Here is a 21,989-nt window from a genome sequence, read left to right on the forward strand (position 1 = left end):
TTGGTAAACAAGGAACTGCAACAATCTCCAGACACCTTTGATTTCCCAGCTCTGTGATTCCAGTCCCTCTTAAAAGACCAGTTGATGTCAGAATTGTGACTGGTTGTGTGAAGTTAATCAGATTCAGCCCCAGATTCAGTCCCAGGTGTACACTCACAAATGCATTTTCCTTTACAGTCATGTGCATTTCAGTACCTTTTGCTCATTCTAGATTTAAACTAGGTCATGATCCATCCAGAGGTTAGCCCTTTAAAATCCAGTTGATTTCAGTGGGAGAAATAAGGAAGTTCATAAATCTTTTCTGCTGAAATCAGCAGGGTTTATTCTACAGTGAGTGATAAGAGGAATGTTTGTGACATCACCATAAATCCCATAAAGGCTCTGTTGCATTGGCGAACCAACCATCGGACATGCAGGCATTCCATCCTCAATAGACCACTCCTATCTCTAGAAAAACCACTAATAATGATATGCATATCTTTTATATAATACTAATATAAAATGAGTAAAATTAGTGCTTATTTGACATAGCAGGAAATTGAGTTATTAGTAGTCTTACCTCAAAAATAGCAATGTTTACAATTCAGATTGGCCCCTGTTACTTCCCTTAATGCTAATAATTTGTTAGTAATTTAGGGCAGTTAATTGCTATACTTGATGAGAGTTAGCTTGCAGAGGTTATAGCTTTTCATCCTTTGCTGACTCTGCATGGATGATAATATTTATCTTGTCAGGAATTGGTTGTGAATTCAACTAATTTGTCAGAATTTATCAGGGTTTTAGTATGAAGTCTTTACAGTTACTAGCAATTGTTAAGCCACTGGAAATGAAACAGACTCAGAGGTCAAATTATTTGACAGAAAGGTCTTCAACTTTCACCAGTAATCTGTACTTTTCTCTGTTTTCTCTTCCCCTTTTTAATCACATGTGAGTTTATTTTCAAATATTTACCATAATTTAAACCAGTCAAACATTTGTTATAAAATCAATATGGCAGCAATTTTCAGGACACAATTTGGTTTGTTTCACTATTTTTTAATTTATGTCCGAGTTTTCAGGGTAGTGTGTTTATTCTTTCCATTTTTTTTTCTTTCCTTGCACAGTTTTTTGATTAATGTAAATGGTGAGGCAACAAAAGTCTGTGACCTTCAGTGGCATCTCTCTGTTCACTGGAAATTCAAATGTATGTTCGCGACTTTAGTTCAGCTCTAACAGTAAACTTTTATGGTCGTTTTAAAAATTATTATCAAACAGAATAGTTATGAAAACTGTTACTGTTTAAATTGCTGATACCAAATTTATTTTATCTCAGAGGAATTAAATCTGTACAAATTAGTTTACATGTCTGCCTCAAATAGAAGTGATTGTTATCATAAGAACATAAGAAAAGCCATGCTGGATCAGACCTAGGTCCATCAAGTCCAGAAATCTGTTCACACAGTGGCCAACCAGGTGCCTCTAGGAAGCCCACAAACAAGACAACTGCAGCAGCATTATCCTGCCTGTGTTCCACAGCACCTAATAGAATAGGCATGCTCCTCTGATCCTGGAGAGAATAGGTATGCATCATGACTAGTATTCATTTTGACTAGTAGCCGTGGATAGCCCTCTCCTCCATGAACATGTCCATTCCCTCTTAAAGCCTTCTAAGTTGGCAGCCATCACCACATCCCAGGGCAGGGAGCTCCACAATTTCTTTATCATCTGTCATTGACCATCAAGGCTAAACAGCTTCCTCGAGTAGTAGTCTTCATTCAGAACAGAACCTCATAGTTACTGTGTCTTGTGCTTTCTTGGCATCCATGAATGTTCATAATATCTTAATATCATAGAATGATAGTTTGAAGGGGCCATACAGGCCATGCAGTCCAACCCCCTGCTTAATGCAGAATCAGCCTGGAGGCCTATACTAGTATCTGTACAAGCAATTGCTTTCAGTGGGGTGAATCCTGCTTGTATCCTACCACTCCACTGCATGTTTGAAGCCTTCCTCCAGCCTAAGGAGACTTCCACCACCTTAATTGGCTCTTCTGCTAACGAAGTAAAGCTCCTTAGAAGAAGGTTGGATCCACATCTATTTTCCTGTTCTTTCTCTTTTTCAGCTTCAGGTGGAAACTTACTATATGGGAGCTACATACCAACACAGCAAATTATTCATGCATGGGAAACCAGTTTTTGGTAGTACCTGGCTATAAGGTGTATTTTGTACCACCACATCATCACTATCCCAGTTTGCATTGGTTTGTTAGGAGATGGTAAAATCTGCCTCATCACATGGCACAGTTAAGATTACCACCCATCTCTTTTCCTTTTTGATATTCAGAAATCAGCAGGTAAATTAAATATTGTCACCATGGAGTCACCTGTTAATATCTGCACTTCAAGCTACTTTTAAAAGCTCTGCTACATTTTCTGTTGCAAAGTTGACAACTCTGGACTAGACAATATGTCATATGTAATCAATTCCTCACATGGTTATGTTCACACTGTGGTGAGTTGTCAAGCAGCTATCTGACATTCCATGGTCAGCTTCTGTTTATGTGTTCCAGAAACTGAGCCAACAAAAGTCGACTCATTTGCCATAACTTTTATGACAACCAAAGTTTCATAAACATTTATTTATTTATTTACTTCATTTATATCCCGCCTTTCTCACTGAGACTCCAGACAGTTACAAATATATTTTAAAAGTCCATCTGACAGCATAAGCACTGCAATAGGACTAGGATTACAAAATTGGAAATCATGCAAACAAAAACCTGTCTATAATTATGCAGACAGTGGATTACAAAGGTAGAGAACAATGCAGTAAAAGCAAGGTGATCTCTACAATAAACAGTTCAGGGTGCTACAATCCAATCCCTTATAAAAGTGACCTCCTAGGTTGTTCCATTATACTATAGCTTTACTCCCTTTTTAAAAATGCCCTCCTGAACATTTTGTTTTACACATTCTATGAAATGATAGAGGTATGGGGGCCTTCCTGATCTCCTTAGGCAAGCCTTTCCAAACTGTGGGAGCCACCATAGAGAATGCACGTGTACAGGCCATTGCTGGTCTTATGTCGTCTCAGGCTGCAATCCTGAGAAGGGGGACTGAATCTCCATAGGAGCCAGCATGACCCCGCACCAGAGTAGGTGCCACTTTATCACAGGATAAAGTGGCAAACACGCCGGTGCGGGGGCAAACATGACAGTGTCCAGGAGTGACAGAGCTCCGCCGGCCCCTGCTGCCTAGGCGGCCAGTCCAGGAACTAAATCCTGGAAGAGAACAGCCATGCTGGCATGGGGGAGGCATTCCCAGGGGTGCAGCTGCCTTTAGGCAGCTTCCACAGTCCTTTTGGCCCAGGAACGCCTCCTAGAGCAGCAGCAGGGCTGCACCACCTTTTTTGGTGGTGCAGCCTTGCATTTTTCAATGGGAAATTTCCCCCTATTTTCCTTTATTTTATTTTTTTAAAGGGCTGGGAAGCCTCAGAGGAAGCGGTGTGGTTCCACCGCTCCCGGCCGCCGTGGATCTACCCCCCCTTTAGGAATGGGCTTTCACTCTCATTGTTTAACCTTATGTTGAGGGCTCATCCAGCTGTTATTCCCAGTCATATTGATGCTTGAATAATGTGTCTGTTAGCTCAGTTAAGAACAAAAGTAATGCTACCATTCTGTAGCTCACTAGCACTTAGAGATCCATGTTATATAACATTTTTGTGAGATTCTTGTAACTTTTTTGTATACTTAACCCATGTGCCCCCTTTCAAGTCATTCAGTTGCTATTATCATTTTGCTTCTCTTAAAGTAATTTTTCCATGCTCTTGAAATTTCCCATGACCCCTGGCACCATCATTGCAGAAAACAGCAAGAATTTTGATTAGGCACAAAGCTGTAGAAGGTAATTTTTTTGTTTCTATCTTTCCCAGAAGACTGTTCAGGCCTGGCAAACCAACACTTAACTGTCATTATCATTCTAGCCTTATATATTCATATATATATGATTTTTTTTAGAACTCAGATAATACAGTGAGTGTGAATACAGGAGCATAACATTTGTTTGATCACATACTCTTCATAATAGCCTTGTCCTCTCTTTGTAATTGTGCTGCAGTTTAATGAAATAGTTCTCAACATCCTTGACTCAGATTTCAACAAATGGAAGACAACTGAGAGTCAGACAGATATGACAAAAAACCCCTCACTTTCTTTTGAATAGGGGGATCAAGGCATACCAGGAGACAGAGGGCCTCAAGGTGAAAGAGGAAAACCTGGCTTACCCGGAGACAAAGGATCTCTAGGACCTACTGGGCCACATGGGGACAAGGGCAACCCTGGGTCACCAGGTCCTCAGGGCCATCCAGGTGTCCCCGGCTTACCGGTAAGGCCACTGGGTTGTGAAGGAGCTGACAAAAACTAATATTTTCAAGCAGGACTAAATTTTAAATATGCAGATTTTACTGTCATTGTGAGTTTCATCTTTGTTCGGTGTTAAATTTATAAATATTGATCTTATTGCCAAGCTCTTATAATACATATTGCCAAACAGAATTCAGCATCTTTGCTTTGATTATTTTGATACAAAGAACTATCCTTATATTTACCTTTTAAAAAATTATTTCATCAGGCTGATGCCATTTCATTCGAAGAAATGAAGAAATATGTCAGACAAGAGGTTCTTAGAGTTTTTGAAGGTGAGGAAAGCAAAATGTAATTCTTTTACATGTGTTATAAATGTTCACTTAATTATTTTTCTTCTGGAATGTAACGGTTGAAGGCATATTCTCTGGGTTTATTTAACATGTGCAGCACAGTCCTATGTCGGTTTATTGGGACTTACTCTGCAGCAGCTGGGTTTAGGTCTGTAGCCTTAGGTAGAATAAAAAAGGAAGCCTAACACAGACAAATTCATGCTGTCCAATCCTAAGCATGTATATGTGTGTGTGTGTGTGTGTGTGTTTTTGTGTGTGTGTTAAGTGCCGTCAAGTCACTTCCGACTCATGGCGACTCTATGAATGAAAGTCCTCCAAAATGTCCTATCTTTGACAGCCTTGCTCAGATCTTGCAAATTGAAGGCTGTCGCTTCCTTTATTGAGTCAATCCATCGCTTGTTGGGTCTTCCTCTTTTCCTGCTGCCCTCAACTTTTCCTAGCATGACTGTCTTTTCCAGTGACTCTTGTCGTCTCATGACGTGACGAAAATATGATAGCATGTATACTCCAATGTAAATCCAATTGAGTTCAATGGGATTTACCATTTAGTAAGAATATTAAGGATTGCAGCCTTACAGTGCATTCCTAAGGAGAATTACTCCAGTCTAAGCCCATTGAAATGAATGGGCTTAAACTGGAGTAAATCTCTTTAGGAATGCACTGTTAGTGAGGCAATTCCCAGACTAGCACAATCCTATGCATGTCTACTCAGAAGTAAAGTTCCCTATGTTTGGGAGAGCTTACTTCTCAGTATATATGGATAGCTTTGATCTCCAAGTGATTTAGAAGTGTATACATTACACTCAGGTAATTCAGAAGACTGTTGATTGAAACATTTATTTTGTTTTTAGATTACTGGAATAGTAAAAATGGTAAGGACCTGAAGGATTACCTAAGGCACATCCACAATATTAGCTAAGGAACCTCAGTTAATTACAGCCCACCAGCCATGTATTTTGGCCTGCCAGATTCTTGATGATGCTCCTGCCTTTGCCACTCCAGGCAGCTACCAAAAACAGAAGGCTCACAGAGCCTGCCAGGGCTATACATAGCTGGTAGGCTGTGCCGGCTTGGTAAGTCACAGATTAGGCAAGTTTGATGTAAATATTTACATGACCAATTTTCATTTGTTCCTGGGTAAGCAGGTGGCATGCAAAAACTCTGAACTGACCAAGGCTAAGATTTAAGTGTTGATGTGAAGCCTGCCCTGGGGTAAATATATACGCACATGAATTTTCTAGTTGCTCTTCCAACTAGTCGTATTTTGGCCAGGGTCAGTTAACTCCCACACTGAAGTTAACTGGTCTCCAATGGCAACCCTTTGAGTCCAGTTCCTGAGGAATTATTTAAACCAGTCCAAGACACATCCCCTGATACCCACTTCCGCCTCTAAACACCAGGATGTCATGATCTACTGTATCAAAGGCTGCATATAAATCCAATAGGAGAAATAAACAATCATGGCCTTTGTCTACAGTCAGATGAAGGTCATCACCTAAAGCCACCAGAGCCATCTCTGTCTCTTAGTCTGGCCTGAAACCAGACTGAAAAGAGTTCAGAGCATATGAGTTGTTCCAGAAGACCTGGAGTTGGTCTGCTACTGCTGTCTTAATCCTTTTGCCCAGGAAGGGCAGATTAGTGACTGGGAGATACAGTAACTGGCCACCTCAGTTTATGGTAGGGATGGGTTTTTAGGTAGCGGATAGACAACCACCTCTTTGAGTGGCTGAGGGAAGGTGCCATGAGTTAGAGAATAAATAAATAATTTATGGTGCACATCAGTGGCTCATTAATGTGCTTATTACATGATTTTTAGCAGCCAAGATGGGCGAGGATCCAGTGCACAAGTACTGGTCTTTAACAGATTCCAGCATCTTGTCAACATCCATCACAGTCACTGGCTCAAAATGGTCCATAAGCAGACCACACAATGTTTTAGGAATTTCTTCTGCCTGGCATCCAGATCAGAGTGTATTTGTGTTATTTAATCAGCAAAAACTTTGCTGATAACTTTGTATCACAGCTAATTGTCTGTTCCTGAAACAATAAAGGTTCAGATTTAGGATTCAGCAGGTGCCAAGATACCTTAAACAATTGGGATGGTGATGAGTTAGCTGATGAAATGGTTGCAGAGAAATATTATTTCTTTGCTGCTGTCATCATTGCTTCATAGGTCTTCCTATTTTAACTACCCCCCCCCCTTTGCAGGTTGTTGGTACCATATTCACCCTTTCCTTGAGTAGAGAGTGGTCAGACCATGGTTCAGGCTGTATATCCAACCCCCAAACAAGATTTTCCCTTAAAGGCTCAGTGCAAAAGATTAAGTCCAAGGTGTGACTTCTTTCATGTGTTGGGCTCGTCACTATTTGAGAAAGGCCCAGGGCAGCCAAAGAAGCTATAAAATTCTGGGATGGCCATGGTGAGAAGAACTCAGCATGCATGTTGAAGTCACCCAGAACAATCAGTCTTGGCATCTTCAGCTGCACATCCTAGAGCACCTTTCCCAACTCAATGAGGGTGTCCACTGGGGAACTAGGCATCTGGTAAACAAGCAGAGTTCCTAATCTATCCTTATTCCCCAATGTTAGGAGCATAGAATCAATGCCAGCTGTAATTTGTACCAGGAGTCTGCAACAATTGAAGTTCTCACAGAGGATCATCAGTGGCTGCTAGTCATGGCAACTAATAGGAACCTCCACATTCAGAGGCAGAAAAGATCTGAATAGTAGTGTTAGAGGACACCATCGGGGGGGGGACTTGGCCTCTGTGCCCAGTTGTTGCCCGTCCACAATAACTGGTTGGCCACTGTGTGAGACAGAATACTGCAGCAGTTCTTAAATTCTTTGGGTTCCAGCCTGTTGCAGGTGCAGTGACTCCATGTGGTGAATGGGGACCCTGTGTGTACCACTCTTATTCCCGTCCCATTATCCCCATTTATTTAGACAATTGATATAATATTGGGGCACACTTTCCTTATTGGAGCAGAGGAAACAGATGTTGCCTTCTCTGTAGTGGTCACATGTTCCTGTTCATACTGGAAGGGCGGAAGGGTTCTGTGAGGTTGAGCCCCCTTTGCTGCCCTGTAGTCCCCTCCAGAGCGGCCCGCCCCTGGGTTTCTGGAGCATCCCTACCCTCAGATGGGATGGAGGATGAAGAAGAGCTCTCTCTGTTCCTGGCTGCCTGGTTCCCTATAATGGAGAGCCTCTAACAGTCTGTCTCCTCCCAGCCTCAGCTCTCAGACTGCCCTTTATACCTGTGGCCTCACCCCTTCCCTCTTCCCCCTTTCCTCTTGCAAGAGCTTAACAGGGCTTCTGCTGTGACTGTCTCACCCTCCGAGGCTCCACGTGGACCACCCTTCCTGGCCCCACCTCATCTGCACTCTTTCACCAATTGGCAGTGTGCCTCCTCTCCAGCCCCACCCTGCTCCCTCCCCGACACCAAGCCTGATGCCGGGTCTCTGGCCTTTAGCCGACTTTTTTTTTTTTGCAGACTGACAGATGTTCTTACATTACAGTTGTCTCCCAGTAGCTTCCTTTCAAATTAATGCTTTCTGTACTTAGACGCAGTTGTATTGTGTTGATGGGATGAAGGTAAAGGAGAAATATTGTTACATTTGCTGTATGACAAAGCATTTTATAAGACCCAGGGCCCATTTAGGGGTGAATTTTATTTTTCATTCTTTACTCTCTACGGGGTCTTGAGAATTTCTCTCCCCTTTCTCATAATTCCCTTGGGGACCACAGTTTGTGACTGGGTTGTAGTCTCCCTTATAAAACTGAAGTATCTGTGTTGCCAACCAGTTGTACCTGCACCATTGTCAAGCTATTTTATAATCAGGAGAGAGATTAAAATTAGTTTCAGTTGTTTAGGAAACTGGACTGTCATGTGACTAAATGACTACTGGTAATTTGAAAGATGTAAACTTAAGCCAGTTCAATACAATTTGGTTCAATAGTGATCATTTTGCTCATTGTACAAAAGCCTAAAGACATTAACGCATTTTTAAAAAATGTTTTTCATTACTGCAGAGAGAATGGCTCAGTTTGTATCTCAGCTCAAGCTGCCAGCTGCCATGTTAGCTTCCCAAGCTCATGGAAAACCAGGTCTTCCAGGAAAAGATGGGTTACCTGGGCCACCTGGGGAACCTGGACCTCCAGGTAGGGCTTCCAAACATACACTTTCATATGTATCTTATTTTTAAAGTTTTAAACACCTTCAACGTTGGATAGAACTACATATGTAGCTTCCTAATAATTAACTTTTAAATTCATGCTACTGTTTTTCAGACTAGACCAATATATTAACCCGTAGTAGGTGTGTGTTTTTGTACATTAAACACTTCTAATCAATGCATAATAATCCTAATAACTGATAACATTAGGTTACTGATACCCATAGCTTTCCTAAGCCTGCTGTAATTCTGGCTTTTTTCTTCAACCCCAGTGCTCAAACTCAGCAACCTTCTAGCAAGGAGGGAATTATCCCACGGCTTTTGAGCTCTAGGTCTGTGATCTTGTGTCTCCGATCTGCTGAGGAAAGAGAATTACTTTCTAGGAAACAAATAATGAAACTGAACTGTGACTCTCCTTTAATTCACATTTCCATTTTAACTAGATTGGCAACATATCCAAGCCTTTAAGTCGCTACGTTTCGCCAATCGTGTGGAGAGAATGTGCTGCATACGATCCTCCCAATATGCAGTTTCCATTTTGTCTGAAAGGGAAAACGTGTATTTTAAGCCTTGGTACACAAGGGCTAACAATACATGTGTTGCCCCTTTTAGACAATATGGTGAACAGACGTATCGGGGGGATGCATGTAGCACTTTTTCCCTACACAAGTGGTGAACTGTAATGACTGCAAAGGGCTAGACGTTGATTTGCGGTTTGTGTAAGACAGTGCATTGATTTACTCCCCCCATTTAAAAAAAATTCAGATGCCAATAAATCATACTTCCTCAGTGTTTTACTGTATATATCTTTGGGACCAGATTTTATTGCCATTTTAGATTTATAGGAGAGAAGATTTAGAGTACATGCTGTAAACAGATTATTATAAAAAGATTGGGGGAGTAAGTGATGAACCGTATGTGTACATAGGTAGTTCTTAATTATTATCTTTTGTTAGTTTGGTCTGCTCTGGAGTCAGAGCAAGTCAGACTGGAATGAAGAAACGAGAAAACAACCTGAAGAGGGGCGGAACGCAAAGCTGGGAGGAGAAGAATAAAGGATAGAGAGACTGATAAGAGCAAACCCTTGACTGAAGGTTGAACAGTGTGATGAGCTCAGAATGAGAAGAACCAGAATAAAGGACCGAGGAGAGCATTAAAAGTACTAGAGTTTTTAACCTGAGTGGCTTGCTTAGCATCTGAATATTCAAATTGTTGTAAATGGTCGACTGGAATGATTCTGCCAGATTGTTTAATAAGGATGCACATGGTGGATAGTTTAAGCCAAGCTATAATGTGAATTACTTCCCAGCAGCGTGTTTGCCAAAGTGACGACTGTGAACTGTTCTTTTTGGGGAGGAATAATGGAAGCTGCTTTTAGTGCTTTAGTCATGAATAGAGTAGTGCTGCGTAGTTGAACACACAATACCTTCAAAATCACTGCAGTTTAATATGACAGAACAAAGAGTCAGACCAACTAAACGTAGATCCACTTACACATTATACAATATATTCCCATTTGTTTTTCTCCACATAAAGTATTTTAAAACATAAGTGATATGTGTTCAGAAGCAAATGTAACTTTATGATAAGTGAATTAAAAACTAAATGAACTGAAAACTGAAGTCCCAGTGGATTCAGAGGGATTTGGTTCTATATAGACACACAAGCTATATGACCCATTTCCCTGGAAAATGCATTTAGTTTATCTTCCTTCCTTTACCTGCAGAACACTAGTCAGTTCTTTAATTTTCTCAGTAATTCAGAGTTTTCCCATCTACTCAGCCATGGTAGGGGCAGATAAGCTTTTCTGTTTCCTTGTAATAGATGTTGTCAGAGTCCAGAGCTCAGTGAATAAAAGTGTTCTCATATCAGTGTAAACCTAAGAGTTTTGTGGCACCCGTTAATTCCAATATAAGTATAGCAGCAAAAGCCCAGAGTCAATCATACGCTTCATACATCTGTCGAATTGGGCTCAATCCTATCGCTGAGCGTACCACGATTCTGAATATCCTTCAGGTGCTACAACCACTCTGGTTTTGACCAGAGCTACTCCTGCCACCAACCCTGGAGTTTAAATAGTGTATTTAATGCTTGTGTATACCCTATAAATTGGAACTTGCATCTACAATTGAGAAATTCATGACGGATTAATGTAGTCCACTAATCAATATATTGTACATTGAAGGAGTCTTTATGGCCTTTCTCCTTGCTATCTGCTTATATCCATTCGTGCATAGCAAATAGTAAAATGAGAGATATGAAGAGTGAAACAGATACAATGTTGTTGCAGATTTCAGTTTCAGTATTAAAAGAACAATGCAAGGCTTCAGATATTCATGGTAGCAAATGAACATGTATGCATACGTTCAGGAAAGCATGGGCTCGATCCAGACAGTTACTCTTTCCTATTAGTATTAATATTAATATATGAGAGTTATGCATGTGCCTAAATCTACCACTAAAACTAAATATGCTTAACTTTGGCTAAATTCCTCCCTATATTCATATACATACATATTTAATATTGCAGAAATATACTTGACCTGATCTAGCCAGAGTGATCCAGATGTAAAACATGGGCTTCTGCAATCTTTCTGGTTGCAATCCAGAACATGCAAAAAATGTACTATGTGGGAAGATATATTCTGTACTCAGAACCTGAAGTAAGGCTATGGTGTCTCTACTGTATGTAGAGAAGGACACACTATCATTACCCATCTCACCTGATCCAACTTTGGAGAACAGATGGTCTTTCTGGTAATAGCTGATAGTGTCAATAGTAATATGACCAGAGGAATCCTAGCACATTGAGAATGTGCAGTACTCATAGCTGTGTGTGAAGATCTCTGTAGCAGGGCCATTTATTGGATTAATTGAAAAATATAAAAATCCTATTTATTGTCCTACTTTTTAGAACTATATGTTTAGAAATTCCCTAAAATGCCATGAATAAATGCAGGCTTTAATCTGACACTGTGCTTACCAATGTTTATCCTTGGATAATAGGAAGTAATCACAGAGTACCTCTGAGCATGTACAGAATGCCATTCTCTCACTACTAATGATCCATAATGGGTTTACATGCATGTGGAATTAATCATTCAGAAGAAGTGAGTTCAAGGCAGAGGATTTTGAAGCATGGTTCAGCCTCAATATCTCTGATCTGAGAAATTCAGCACTGAAATTTAAAACAATTTTTGAATAAAGCTATATGTCCTTGATGATAAAACAATGCACACAAAAAGAAAACCAGTTGTTCATAATGTCTTTTATGCCATGTACAAGGGGGACATTTCCTTGTGTGGATTTTTTTGCCTTATGCTTATTTCTTGCTGCTCACTTCCCTGAGCAGTAGCAATTTCAGAGGCAGCTTTTTACAGCATAAGTTCCCTCGTGATGACAGGGTATGGGAGTCTTAACTGTGTGTTTATAATACATGTTTGTTTACAAATGTACACTCATTGGAGGGGACAGACACCCAACTATGCTAATCTGTTAAGCAACGCTAGCCCTCCAAAAGTTAATAGCATGCCTGTTTTAGCTCTCCCAAACTGGTCCTTCCCTACAAGCCAAAGACTTAGGCTTCTTTCTCCTTCGCTGGCTACATTCAAATTGCAAACCTGTTTCTTTTAGCGCCCCCACCCCACCCCAGCAAGCAGAATGTGTCCCATATGTAGTAGCTACCAGTTACTGAAAGCCATTCAATAAGCACCTTAAGCTGTGCAAAAGCTTTGAGAAGTGTTTACTTTTGCATGCCTGAAAACATGCTCTCAGCACATGTTACACTTAGAAAGGAAGTGTCCCACCACTCCATACACAGAACACGGAGTTTTCCAATGATCTGCTTTCAGACAGATCAGGGCTGCAGGACCCATGCAGAGGAATAGTTGAGCAGGTTGGGTAGAGTGTTGTGAGGAAGGACAAGGGGTGAAATCACTCCTCCTTCCTTCTGCTCTCCCTTGTCCACTGAGGAGAGGGACCGATTTCATCCCCTTGTCTCTCCTCACTGACCTGCACGGCTGTTCTTCTGCATGGATCCTGTGACCCAAGGAAGGGTCTTTTTGGAGATCTGAAGGGATTGTGGGAACACAGAGGTGGGAAACCTCTGTCCATGGATAGTTGGATACATGCTGTTAAGCTGTAGCACTTGGCACTTTCACATGGTCTGGGAAATCATATGGGGATCCAAAGCTTTCAAATGCCTTCCTGAATTTAAAGCACCCTCCACATGGGCATTGGGTGCACTGGCCCTAATTCACAGCCCATTCCTGAGCCCTTGACCAGAAAGTGCAAGTGCCCGCACCAGTGTCCAGGCTGCTTGCGCTGGTGCCCAGGCCACTTGCGTCACCGCAAGTCAGGGACGCCAGCGTTGGGGGGCTCATGCCGGCCTCCCTGCACTGCCATGGCAACGTGGCCCAGGGACGCCAGCTTGGCCTCCTGCCAGCATCCCACCGGCTCAAAGCCCCGCACCGGCATCCCTGGGGGCGTTCCTGGGGTATTCCAGGGGGCGAGCTGCCAGTAGGCAGCTTCCTGACCCCTTTCAGGCCAGAATTGCCCCCCTCCGAAACAGCATTGCTGCGCCAGGTTTTTGCTGGCGCAACTTCACTGTTTGCAATGGGGCCAAATTCCCCATTTCCCCAAAATAAAAATTTAAAAGGCCTTTTTAAGCCTTTAAGCTACCAGGAAACGGCTTTGGAGGCGCCGCCATGGCACCTCAGCTACTCTGTCCCCGGCCGCCAAAAAGCTCAAGAATGGGCTGTTAATGTATAATTCTGGAGAAGGTTAGAAAATACTAGAAATGTAACCATCTCAAGTGGGGAAAGTGGAACAGCTTTACTTGTACCTTTCCAGTTTAGTGAGTTCAAACATTACTACTATACCCCTTCTTTTTATGGACAAGATAGTTTTGTATGTCAATGAACCCTGGATCATTAGGGACATTTTCTATTAATTTTGTTACCTGAATAGCTGGCTCTCAGATTAATGATGTGGCAGAAAATGTGCCTCAAAGATAAAAGAATATTTTCTCCAAGAGTTCTTAAAATGGCTTGAATCATTCAAGTCCTGGATATATGAGTTACCAAGTAGAAAGGTACATGTGTAGAGCTGGATTAATTTTAGACTTTGTGTGAGGTAAAGGCGGGCCTAGAAATGGCTTCTGACAGTGCAATCCTAAGAAAGCAGTCACAGCTTTCTGAGTCCAGTGAAGTCAGTGAGATAAGAAGGGTGTGACTCTGTTTAGGATTGCACTACCAGGGTCTGATTATAAACAAGAACTTGTGTGTCTGTCTGGCAGCTTATGCTGGGCTCCCCTTAAAATTCCTCAATTTCCATGTATTGTTCCCTTTCCCTTAACATGTTATAGGGCAGCAGCAGGATTATGTTGCCAGTTGTGGGTAAAACATATTGGCAATCTGTTCTGTATGAAACAGTAAGAGAATCTTAGCAACACAGTGGCATATTTTCATGTATGGGATTAGCAGTGCAGGAAAAGGGTGTTTCTCTCTTTATGTGTCTGAAAGACGGTAAAAGACAGAGTGACACGCAGGTTACAGAGATATGGGGACTCTTTAACGACCTAAGTTCGATCCCGACGGAAGTTGGTTTCAGGTAGCCGGCTCAAGGTTGACTCAGCCTTCCATCCTTCCGAGGTCGGTCAAATGAGTACTCAGCTTGCTGGGGGTAAAGGGAAGATGAATGGGGAAGGTGCTGGCAAACCACCCCGTAAACAAAGTCTGCCTAGTAAACATCGGGATGTGACGTCACCCTATGGGTCAGGAATGACCCGGTGTTTCCACAGGGGACCTTTACCTTTTTTTAATGGCCATGAATTAAGTTTTGTGTCTGATACATGGTGCTAAAGAACCGTTCAGAAATCTTTTGAGCCATTTCAGTCAACACCACGTAGAGGAACTCAATATCTTTTTAGCCCTTATAAATTCGTAACCAGAGTCCTGCCCACACAAGCAAAGAAGCAGTGCTTATTTTCTCATTGTGATCACATACTCAAGTACACAACTGCAAAGTGGCTACTTCCGTGAGGACAGCTGCAGCCATTTCTGTGATTTCAGCTGCCCTTTTTCAAGCTTCCACAATCACAGAAATAACTTGGCTGTCTTTGTGAAAATAGTTCCGACTCAAGTTCCTTGGCGTGGTCATGCTCCCTGAGGCCCTAAATAGCTGACGAATCCCTCCTAAAGAAGGCCGTCTGTACTTGTCTGGTCCCTTTTATTGAAGGGGATCTCTAATCCATGGGCAAGTACGCCCAGAGCCCAGAAGTTAGCAGCTACAGATAGCTTGGGGGGGATATAGGACTGATGTGCCGATGTGCTCCTCCGACCATCAACCTGTGAGTAATGGTTGAAGGGGCTCGGTATGCTTAGCCTGGAGAGGAGACAATTAAGAGGTGATATGACAACCATCTTCAACTACTTGAAGGGCTGTCATAAAGAGGATGGTGCCGAATTGTTTTCTGTGGCCCCAGAAGGTCGGACCAGAACCAATGGATTGAAATTAAATCAAAAGAGTTTCCAGCTAAACACTAGGAAGAACTTTCCGGCAGTCAGAGCAGTTCCTCAGTGAAACAAGCTTCCTCTGGAGGTGGTGGACTCTCCTTTTTTTCTTTTTGGAGGTTTTTAAGCAGAGCCTAGATGGCCATCTGTCAGCAAAGCTGATTCTGTTAATTTTGGCAGATCAGGAGAGGGAGGGCAGGAAGGGATTGCATCAGTGTTTGGCTCTCGTGGCCTTTTCTTGCATTCCCAGGGTAATGCCAATCACCTCTTTGGGGTCAGGAAGCAATTTTCCTCTGGGCCAGATTGCCCAGGGATGCTGAAGGAATTTTACTGTCATCTTCTGGGCATGGAGTAGGGGTCCCTGGGGTGTGTGGAGGGGGGGTAGTTGTGAATGTCCTGCATTGTGCAGGGGTTGGACTAGATGGGTGGTCCCTTCCAACTCTGTGATTCTATGATCATTTCCAATGACTGGCACAAACAGGTTCTTGGACTATGTGGCAGGGGGAGGTCAATAGATTTCTCTGCAGTCACTGGAGTATTTATTTATTTCATTATCTCTCCACTGGGGACTCAAAGCAGCTTACAAAGAAAACATAGAAATATAATTTAGTCAAAGAAAAACAAATAGATGAAACTGTCGGTCATGCTCCCTATAATGGATCAGTTTCTGACTATTGCCCCATTTTTCCAACACATCTTCCAAACAGCTCTCAAGAGATCTTTCCACATTTGATTAGCAGTGCACCATAGTTAGGAACTGCCCCTTCTTCCAGAGAGGCTCCACTTCTACAGAATGGGTTATCCTGCATCTCTACAGAACAGGTGGACTAATCTCAAAGATGCTCCTTCCACCATCATCTCCAGCAACTGACACAAATTCTGTGCATTTTGAATTAAGGCCAATTGCTGATCTTATATAAAGCACACAAGGAATAAATTAGCAGGAATTGGCAAGAGCCACACAAAATACAAGAAAGAAAAAATACATACGAAGCTAGTAATGTCAACTGAAAACATCCCTTCTCTCCCTGCCATGCATGCACAGACCCTTGGTCCATCAAAGTCAGTATTGTCTACTCAGACCGGCAGCGGCTCTCCAGGGTCTCAGATAGCGGTCTTTCACATCACCTACTTGCCTAGTCCCTTTAACTGGAGATGCCGGGGATTGAACCTGGGACCTTCTGCATGCCAGAAGAACCACGTATTCCTAACATTGTACATTGTCTCTTTTTGATGAATTACTGTTGCTTGAGGAGTCCATCCTGGCTGAAAAGTAGGGTATGAATATCAAATACACATACCCAACTATGTCATCACTTTGGGATAATAAGCACTGCTCGTTTGTGTGAAGAGGTCCCACTGTTCCCTTCTCAATTTCGAATAAGCTTACAGATCCAGAAGTTTACAAAACCATAACTCTGAGGAGCCGTGTTCCAGCATTGTGATAGCATTGCATATACAACAATTCTTACTATAACCAGTTGATATAAGAACCAAAACAACTGTCTTTTAATTGACTAACAGCCTGGTTCTGTAGCTATAACTCTTTCACCTCTGATAGAAGAGGTTCCCCAAAATGTGCTCAGGTAGACTGTGAAATTAAACTCCAGAAGTTTAATCATAGCACTTCTTAGTAAAATATACCTCATGTAAAATCTATTGTGTTATTGCTGGACATCTGTTTTGGGTTGTTCTTGAATGGTGTTTGCATACAACATTTAAATGTTTTTCTTACTGTTTTGATTCTGTAAAATAAAAAGCTTAGAAAGCCATTGGTGAAATGTTTTATTACATGTTTGCTGCATTGTTACTCAACAACTTACAAAATATTTGTCTATGTATTATTCAGACACACCTAAATGTTGTTTACACTATTCATAACCATAAAATGTGAATAGATTGTTGTGCTATTACATTTCTTTAATGACTTGAATTTCAATAATGTGCACAAAATTTATCAGTCTGTATTGATCTCTTCAAGCCTGTGATGTTCATTCTGTACATATGGTTCTGAATAGGAATTCTGAAGGTTATTTGTTATGAATATCATTTCATTTCTTTATGGATGATGCAAATAGAAATTCAAAAAATAAGCGATTAGCTGGATGATCCTCTTGTGAATGTACAGCTTTACGTGGCTTGTTTTGATAAATGGTTCTTCTTGTAAAGAGAACAGAGGTGGAGTAGCAAATGGGAAATGTAATAGATGTACTGATTACGGAGTGTAAGTTCAGTTACGAAAAAGCAATTAAAACAAATTGCACAACCTTTCTGGCTGACAGTCATAAAATGAATGCATCATGGTAACTGAAGATCAATAAATAACAATTTATAGTTCTACTTAACAGGACACACCTTTCACAACTAACATATGAAGATAATGGTTTCTGCTGCTTTTAACTTTACAAGGGATTTGTTTCCAGTCTTAGTGCCTGCCTGCTTGCTTTTTTTTAAATGTAAGCCTGCTCTGCTCTGTCCTGCCGTGCCATGCATGTTCCCACAGCATGTCCATTGTACCAAGCTGAGTTTTCTTTTTTCTCTGCTCTGATGACAAAGTCATTCTGAACAAGATTGCTGGGATGTTATCAACAAAAGACTGTTGTTTTGCACTTCAAGGTCCAAATGACTCATAGGAGGAGGTCTATTAATTTGGGGAAATTGTCTTCCAATCAATTAAAAGCCTTCTTTTTTTCCAAAGGAAATCAATTTGTTCCTGCCGCTGTTAAAGTTTTTAACTCTAAAATTTTACCTCTGGTTCTTTATGGGGTTCCTATATGGTTCTTTATGGGGTTCCTATATGGTTTTTAATCATGAAGTGGAGGCGATTCAAGCATCCTTTTTTAGACAAATTATGGGCTTTCCAAACTGTGTTTCTTATTATGCATTGTGTTCTGAATTAGGATTAAAATTAATTGAAACTAAGACATGGATGTTAATTATTCGTTATTGGCTTAAACTGTATTTTAATACTAATGATGGTTCGCTTCTGTTTTTTTTATTAAAGGAAATTTATAATACCTGTTGGGATCATAAAATTCGATCTAAAATAAGATCCATTGGCATTTCCCTGGAGGAGTTAACTTTCTCCTCGGAAGTTTATATTTTTAAGACGATTAAACAGAGGCTTTTAGATATTGAACTTCAAAAAATACAGCCGTCTCAACCCCCTGTCTGTTCATCAGCTATACTAAAACTTAAGAATGTTGCGGGATGTATCCCCAATTATCTATACAATCTTGATAGTCCTAGCCATCGCAGAGTTTTTTCTCTTGCGCGAGTAAATGCCTTCCCATTGAAGTTGTTATATGGAAGGTTTCAAAATATTCCTAAACATGAACGGAAATGTGAATGTGGCTCCAACTCTTTGGACTCAATCGAGCACATATTGCTAGATTGCTCATTATACGCATCCACTAGGAAGAAATAGTTAAATACTTGGATACATTCTAAATATTATCTAAATATTAAATATTATACATTCTAAATATTATCAAATTTTATTGAACGATACAACAGTAGAGATCACTGTGGCGGTGGCCAATTTCTTAGTCGATGTGTTAAAAATGAAAAATTTGGGAAACTGTTATGATTTTATGTTTGTGTTAGCTTTTTTAGCTGATAGTTGTATTTATACTGTTTTTTCCTCTTTGTAATATTGGATATGCCATTAAAGGTTTACTACTACGACTATCCCATTATGGCCAACTTGCTGATTAATTGGAAGACTGTATGCATTTTGTGCTCCATTTCTGTTGTTAGATCTCAGTGATGTTAAAAGCAGTTCCCCTTTCAGTTTCCTAAGGTGTGGCCCTGAGATGGTGTGGAGAACAGAAACAAAGCAAAATTATTTGTACCCCCTCCCCCGCCAGATACTATTTCAGTTGAGATCATATTAGCAAAAGCTATTATGAGCTCTCCTTCCACATTTGTGTTCTTCTAACTGCCTCAGCCCAAATACAACATTCCTAGAAAAGAATATCATGCCTGACACTGGAAACAGGCTAAAACATATAGAATTAAAGTGTTCTCCTTTGTCAGGAACATCTTGGACTTCTTAACTTTCTGAAACTGCTATACCCCATTGCCTTTCTGATCAACATAATGTTCTACAAGCTTGCCTGTGACTGTGTCTGCTGTTTTCTGGAGACCAATGTGGTGCCTGCTAAACTAACATTTTTCTCAGCTGCTTATTCCCGTTTAGTTCCAACCTAGGGAGTAGCATAAGAAGGTGCTAGTTGTAGTCTGGTATAAGCAATAGAAAAAGCCCAGCTGTCAACTAAATGTTGTATCAAACCTCTTCTTCTTGTAATAATAGGAGAACGCGTACCCTTCTAAAATATCTTCTAGCCCTCTTTCAAGTTCCACAGAACTTATCCATGCCAGGGAATGCATGATGCTTTATGGAACTGAAACAATGATATAACAATTATAAATTTCAGCAAACATCCATGTATTCCCATTTCAAAGGAATATGTGTTAATTTCATTGCAACAACTTGAAAGAGATATTTTATTTCAGTTTGGCTTTTCTGTTTGGCTTTTTTTCATGAGTCTGTCTTCAAATGCAGCATGATACGGGCACCCGTATATTCTTGCTATACTCAATTCAAGATTTTTTTTCCTTTTTAAATTTAAAAATAAATTTTACTTGGTTATGCCATGATGCTGTAAATTCATAGACTGCAAACCATAATGTATTGCCATTTTTCCTCTCCTGTGTTGCATGAGCTCCTCGAACAGATTGTTGTTATTCCCTGGCAGTTCCTCATCAAACTTAGCAGGGAGCCTAATAAGTGTTAAGAGACTGAATATACATGTACTGTTTAATGCATGCTTTCATTGGCCAAAAAAGGATTTCTTATCTCCCTTAGTGATTGTAAATACAAACCAGGGGACAATAGATCTAGTTGAAATGACCTTAATCTCAAGATCTGTTCTCTTCAGCGGTTAGATTTAAGGTAAATACAATAATATTTAAATGACCAGCATCATTATGGCAATGGCATTCTCAATTACTGTATGCTGGGGTGGTAGCTAGAAAAAGATAACCTTGAAACTACAGGGCACTCTTATTTCTTTTCTTTGTGTCTGTTTACCTTATTTAGGCTACAGAGGACAGAAAGGTGAAAGAGGAGAGCCTGGAATTGGGTTGCCAGGTGAACTTGGTCCACCTGGCCCATCAGGTAAAACACCACAGTTTATATTCACCTTGATAAAACCATAGATGACATAAACCATAGAAAAGGTAATACTCCTTCGATAGGATTCTAATCACCTGTGAGTTGTTCACTTTTGAAATCACACTCTAGACCAGGGGTGTCAAACTAATTTGTGAGGAGGGCCGGATATAACCACAATTTCTCTTGGTCAGGCCAAAGATGCGTGGCCTCCGTGGGGGTGGAGTCCCCATTGGGAGGCTTCCCCCCCCCCATGGAGGCCAAGTCTACCCATTGGTTTCCATGAAACCAATGGGTAGACCTGGCCTCCATGGGTCTTGGTCAGGAGGTCAGGTCAACTGCCATGCAAGCCAATAGGCAGACCCAGCCTCTGGATGGAGATGTTCCCCCACCCCAAAAAAAGAGGCCAGGTCTACCCATTCGTTTCCATGGCGGTAGACCTGGCCTCCAAACTGAGACTCTCATGCCCCCACAGAGGCCAGGTCTACCCATTGGTTTCTATGGTAAAATGATCCTGGTTATTTTAACATAACTCCTGAATGAATTTTTTTCAGAGTGGAGGGGAAATAGAAGAACAGTTGGTTTTTATATGCCCACTTTCTCTACCACTTAAGGGAGACTCAAACCAGCTTACAATCATCTTCCCTTCCCCTCCCCACAACAGACACCCTGTGAAGTAGGTGGGGCTGAGAGAGCTGTGACTAGTCCAAAGTCACCCAGTTGGCTTCATGTGTAGGAGTGGGGAAACAAATCCAGTTTACCAGATTAGCATCCGCTGCTCATGTGGAGAGTGGGGAATCGAACCCGGTTCTCCAGATCAAACTCCACTGCTCTTAGCCACTGCACCACACTGGCTCTTTAGAGTAGCACATCTACCAAACATAGCCTCAGGATCTTAATTGTGAACCACTTTTGGGCACCTCCATGAGGAAGAAAGCAGCATAATAAATTGACTTAATAAATAAATATGTCATGGATAGATTGACAGGCTAATTGCAGGGTTTGTTTGTTTTTACTGTTTTGTTTAGTCGCAGGTATGCCCGGTCCACCGGGAACTCCAGGAGCACCAGGTTCACAAGGCCCTCCTGGACCAACTGGAAGGTGCAACCCAGCAGATTGCTATCATCACGCTTCTCAAACTCGACCTCGGACAACCAGGAAATGAAAATCTTCTCTATAAAGATTTTTTTATTCCTGTTTCAGCCCTTCCTCCTCCATTCCCTCCAATCCTACACTTACTTTCAAATTTAAGCTTTAAAATACTTGGTGGATATTTTTTGTCCATATATACGTATAGAGTTGTTTTTTAGAGCATCTCAGTGGAGCCATTTTTTCTCAGAGTTTTTCTTTAAGTGCATTCCATATGTTTTAAGAGTTTAGACTACTTTTCTTTAAGAAATGTAATTTTCTTATGTCGTAATATCCTTGTTGACCTCT

The 21,989-nt window shown here is 41.1% G+C and overlaps 1 protein-coding gene across 1 annotated transcript in view; it reads left to right on the plus strand.

Annotated features, from left to right (window-relative positions):
• The window catches only part of COL19A1 (collagen type XIX alpha 1 chain), a 54,030-nt gene extending 32,313 nt beyond the window's left edge, over positions 1-21,717 (plus strand). The window contains exons 20-24 of the mRNA XM_056856175.1: positions 4,201-4,362; positions 4,609-4,675; positions 8,722-8,850; positions 20,481-20,558; positions 21,581-21,717. Coding sequence (XP_056712153.1) covers positions 4,201-4,362; positions 4,609-4,675; positions 8,722-8,850; positions 20,481-20,558; positions 21,581-21,717 — 573 coding nt within the window. The remainder of the gene's footprint in view (positions 1-4,200; positions 4,363-4,608; positions 4,676-8,721; positions 8,851-20,480; positions 20,559-21,580) is intronic.
• Positions 21,718-21,989: the final 272 nt, after the last annotated feature.

The sequence above is a fragment of the Euleptes europaea genome, chromosome 10 (assembly GCF_029931775.1).
Source record: "Euleptes europaea isolate rEulEur1 chromosome 10, rEulEur1.hap1, whole genome shotgun sequence".
NCBI classification, from domain to species: domain Eukaryota; kingdom Metazoa; phylum Chordata; class Lepidosauria; order Squamata; family Sphaerodactylidae; genus Euleptes; species Euleptes europaea.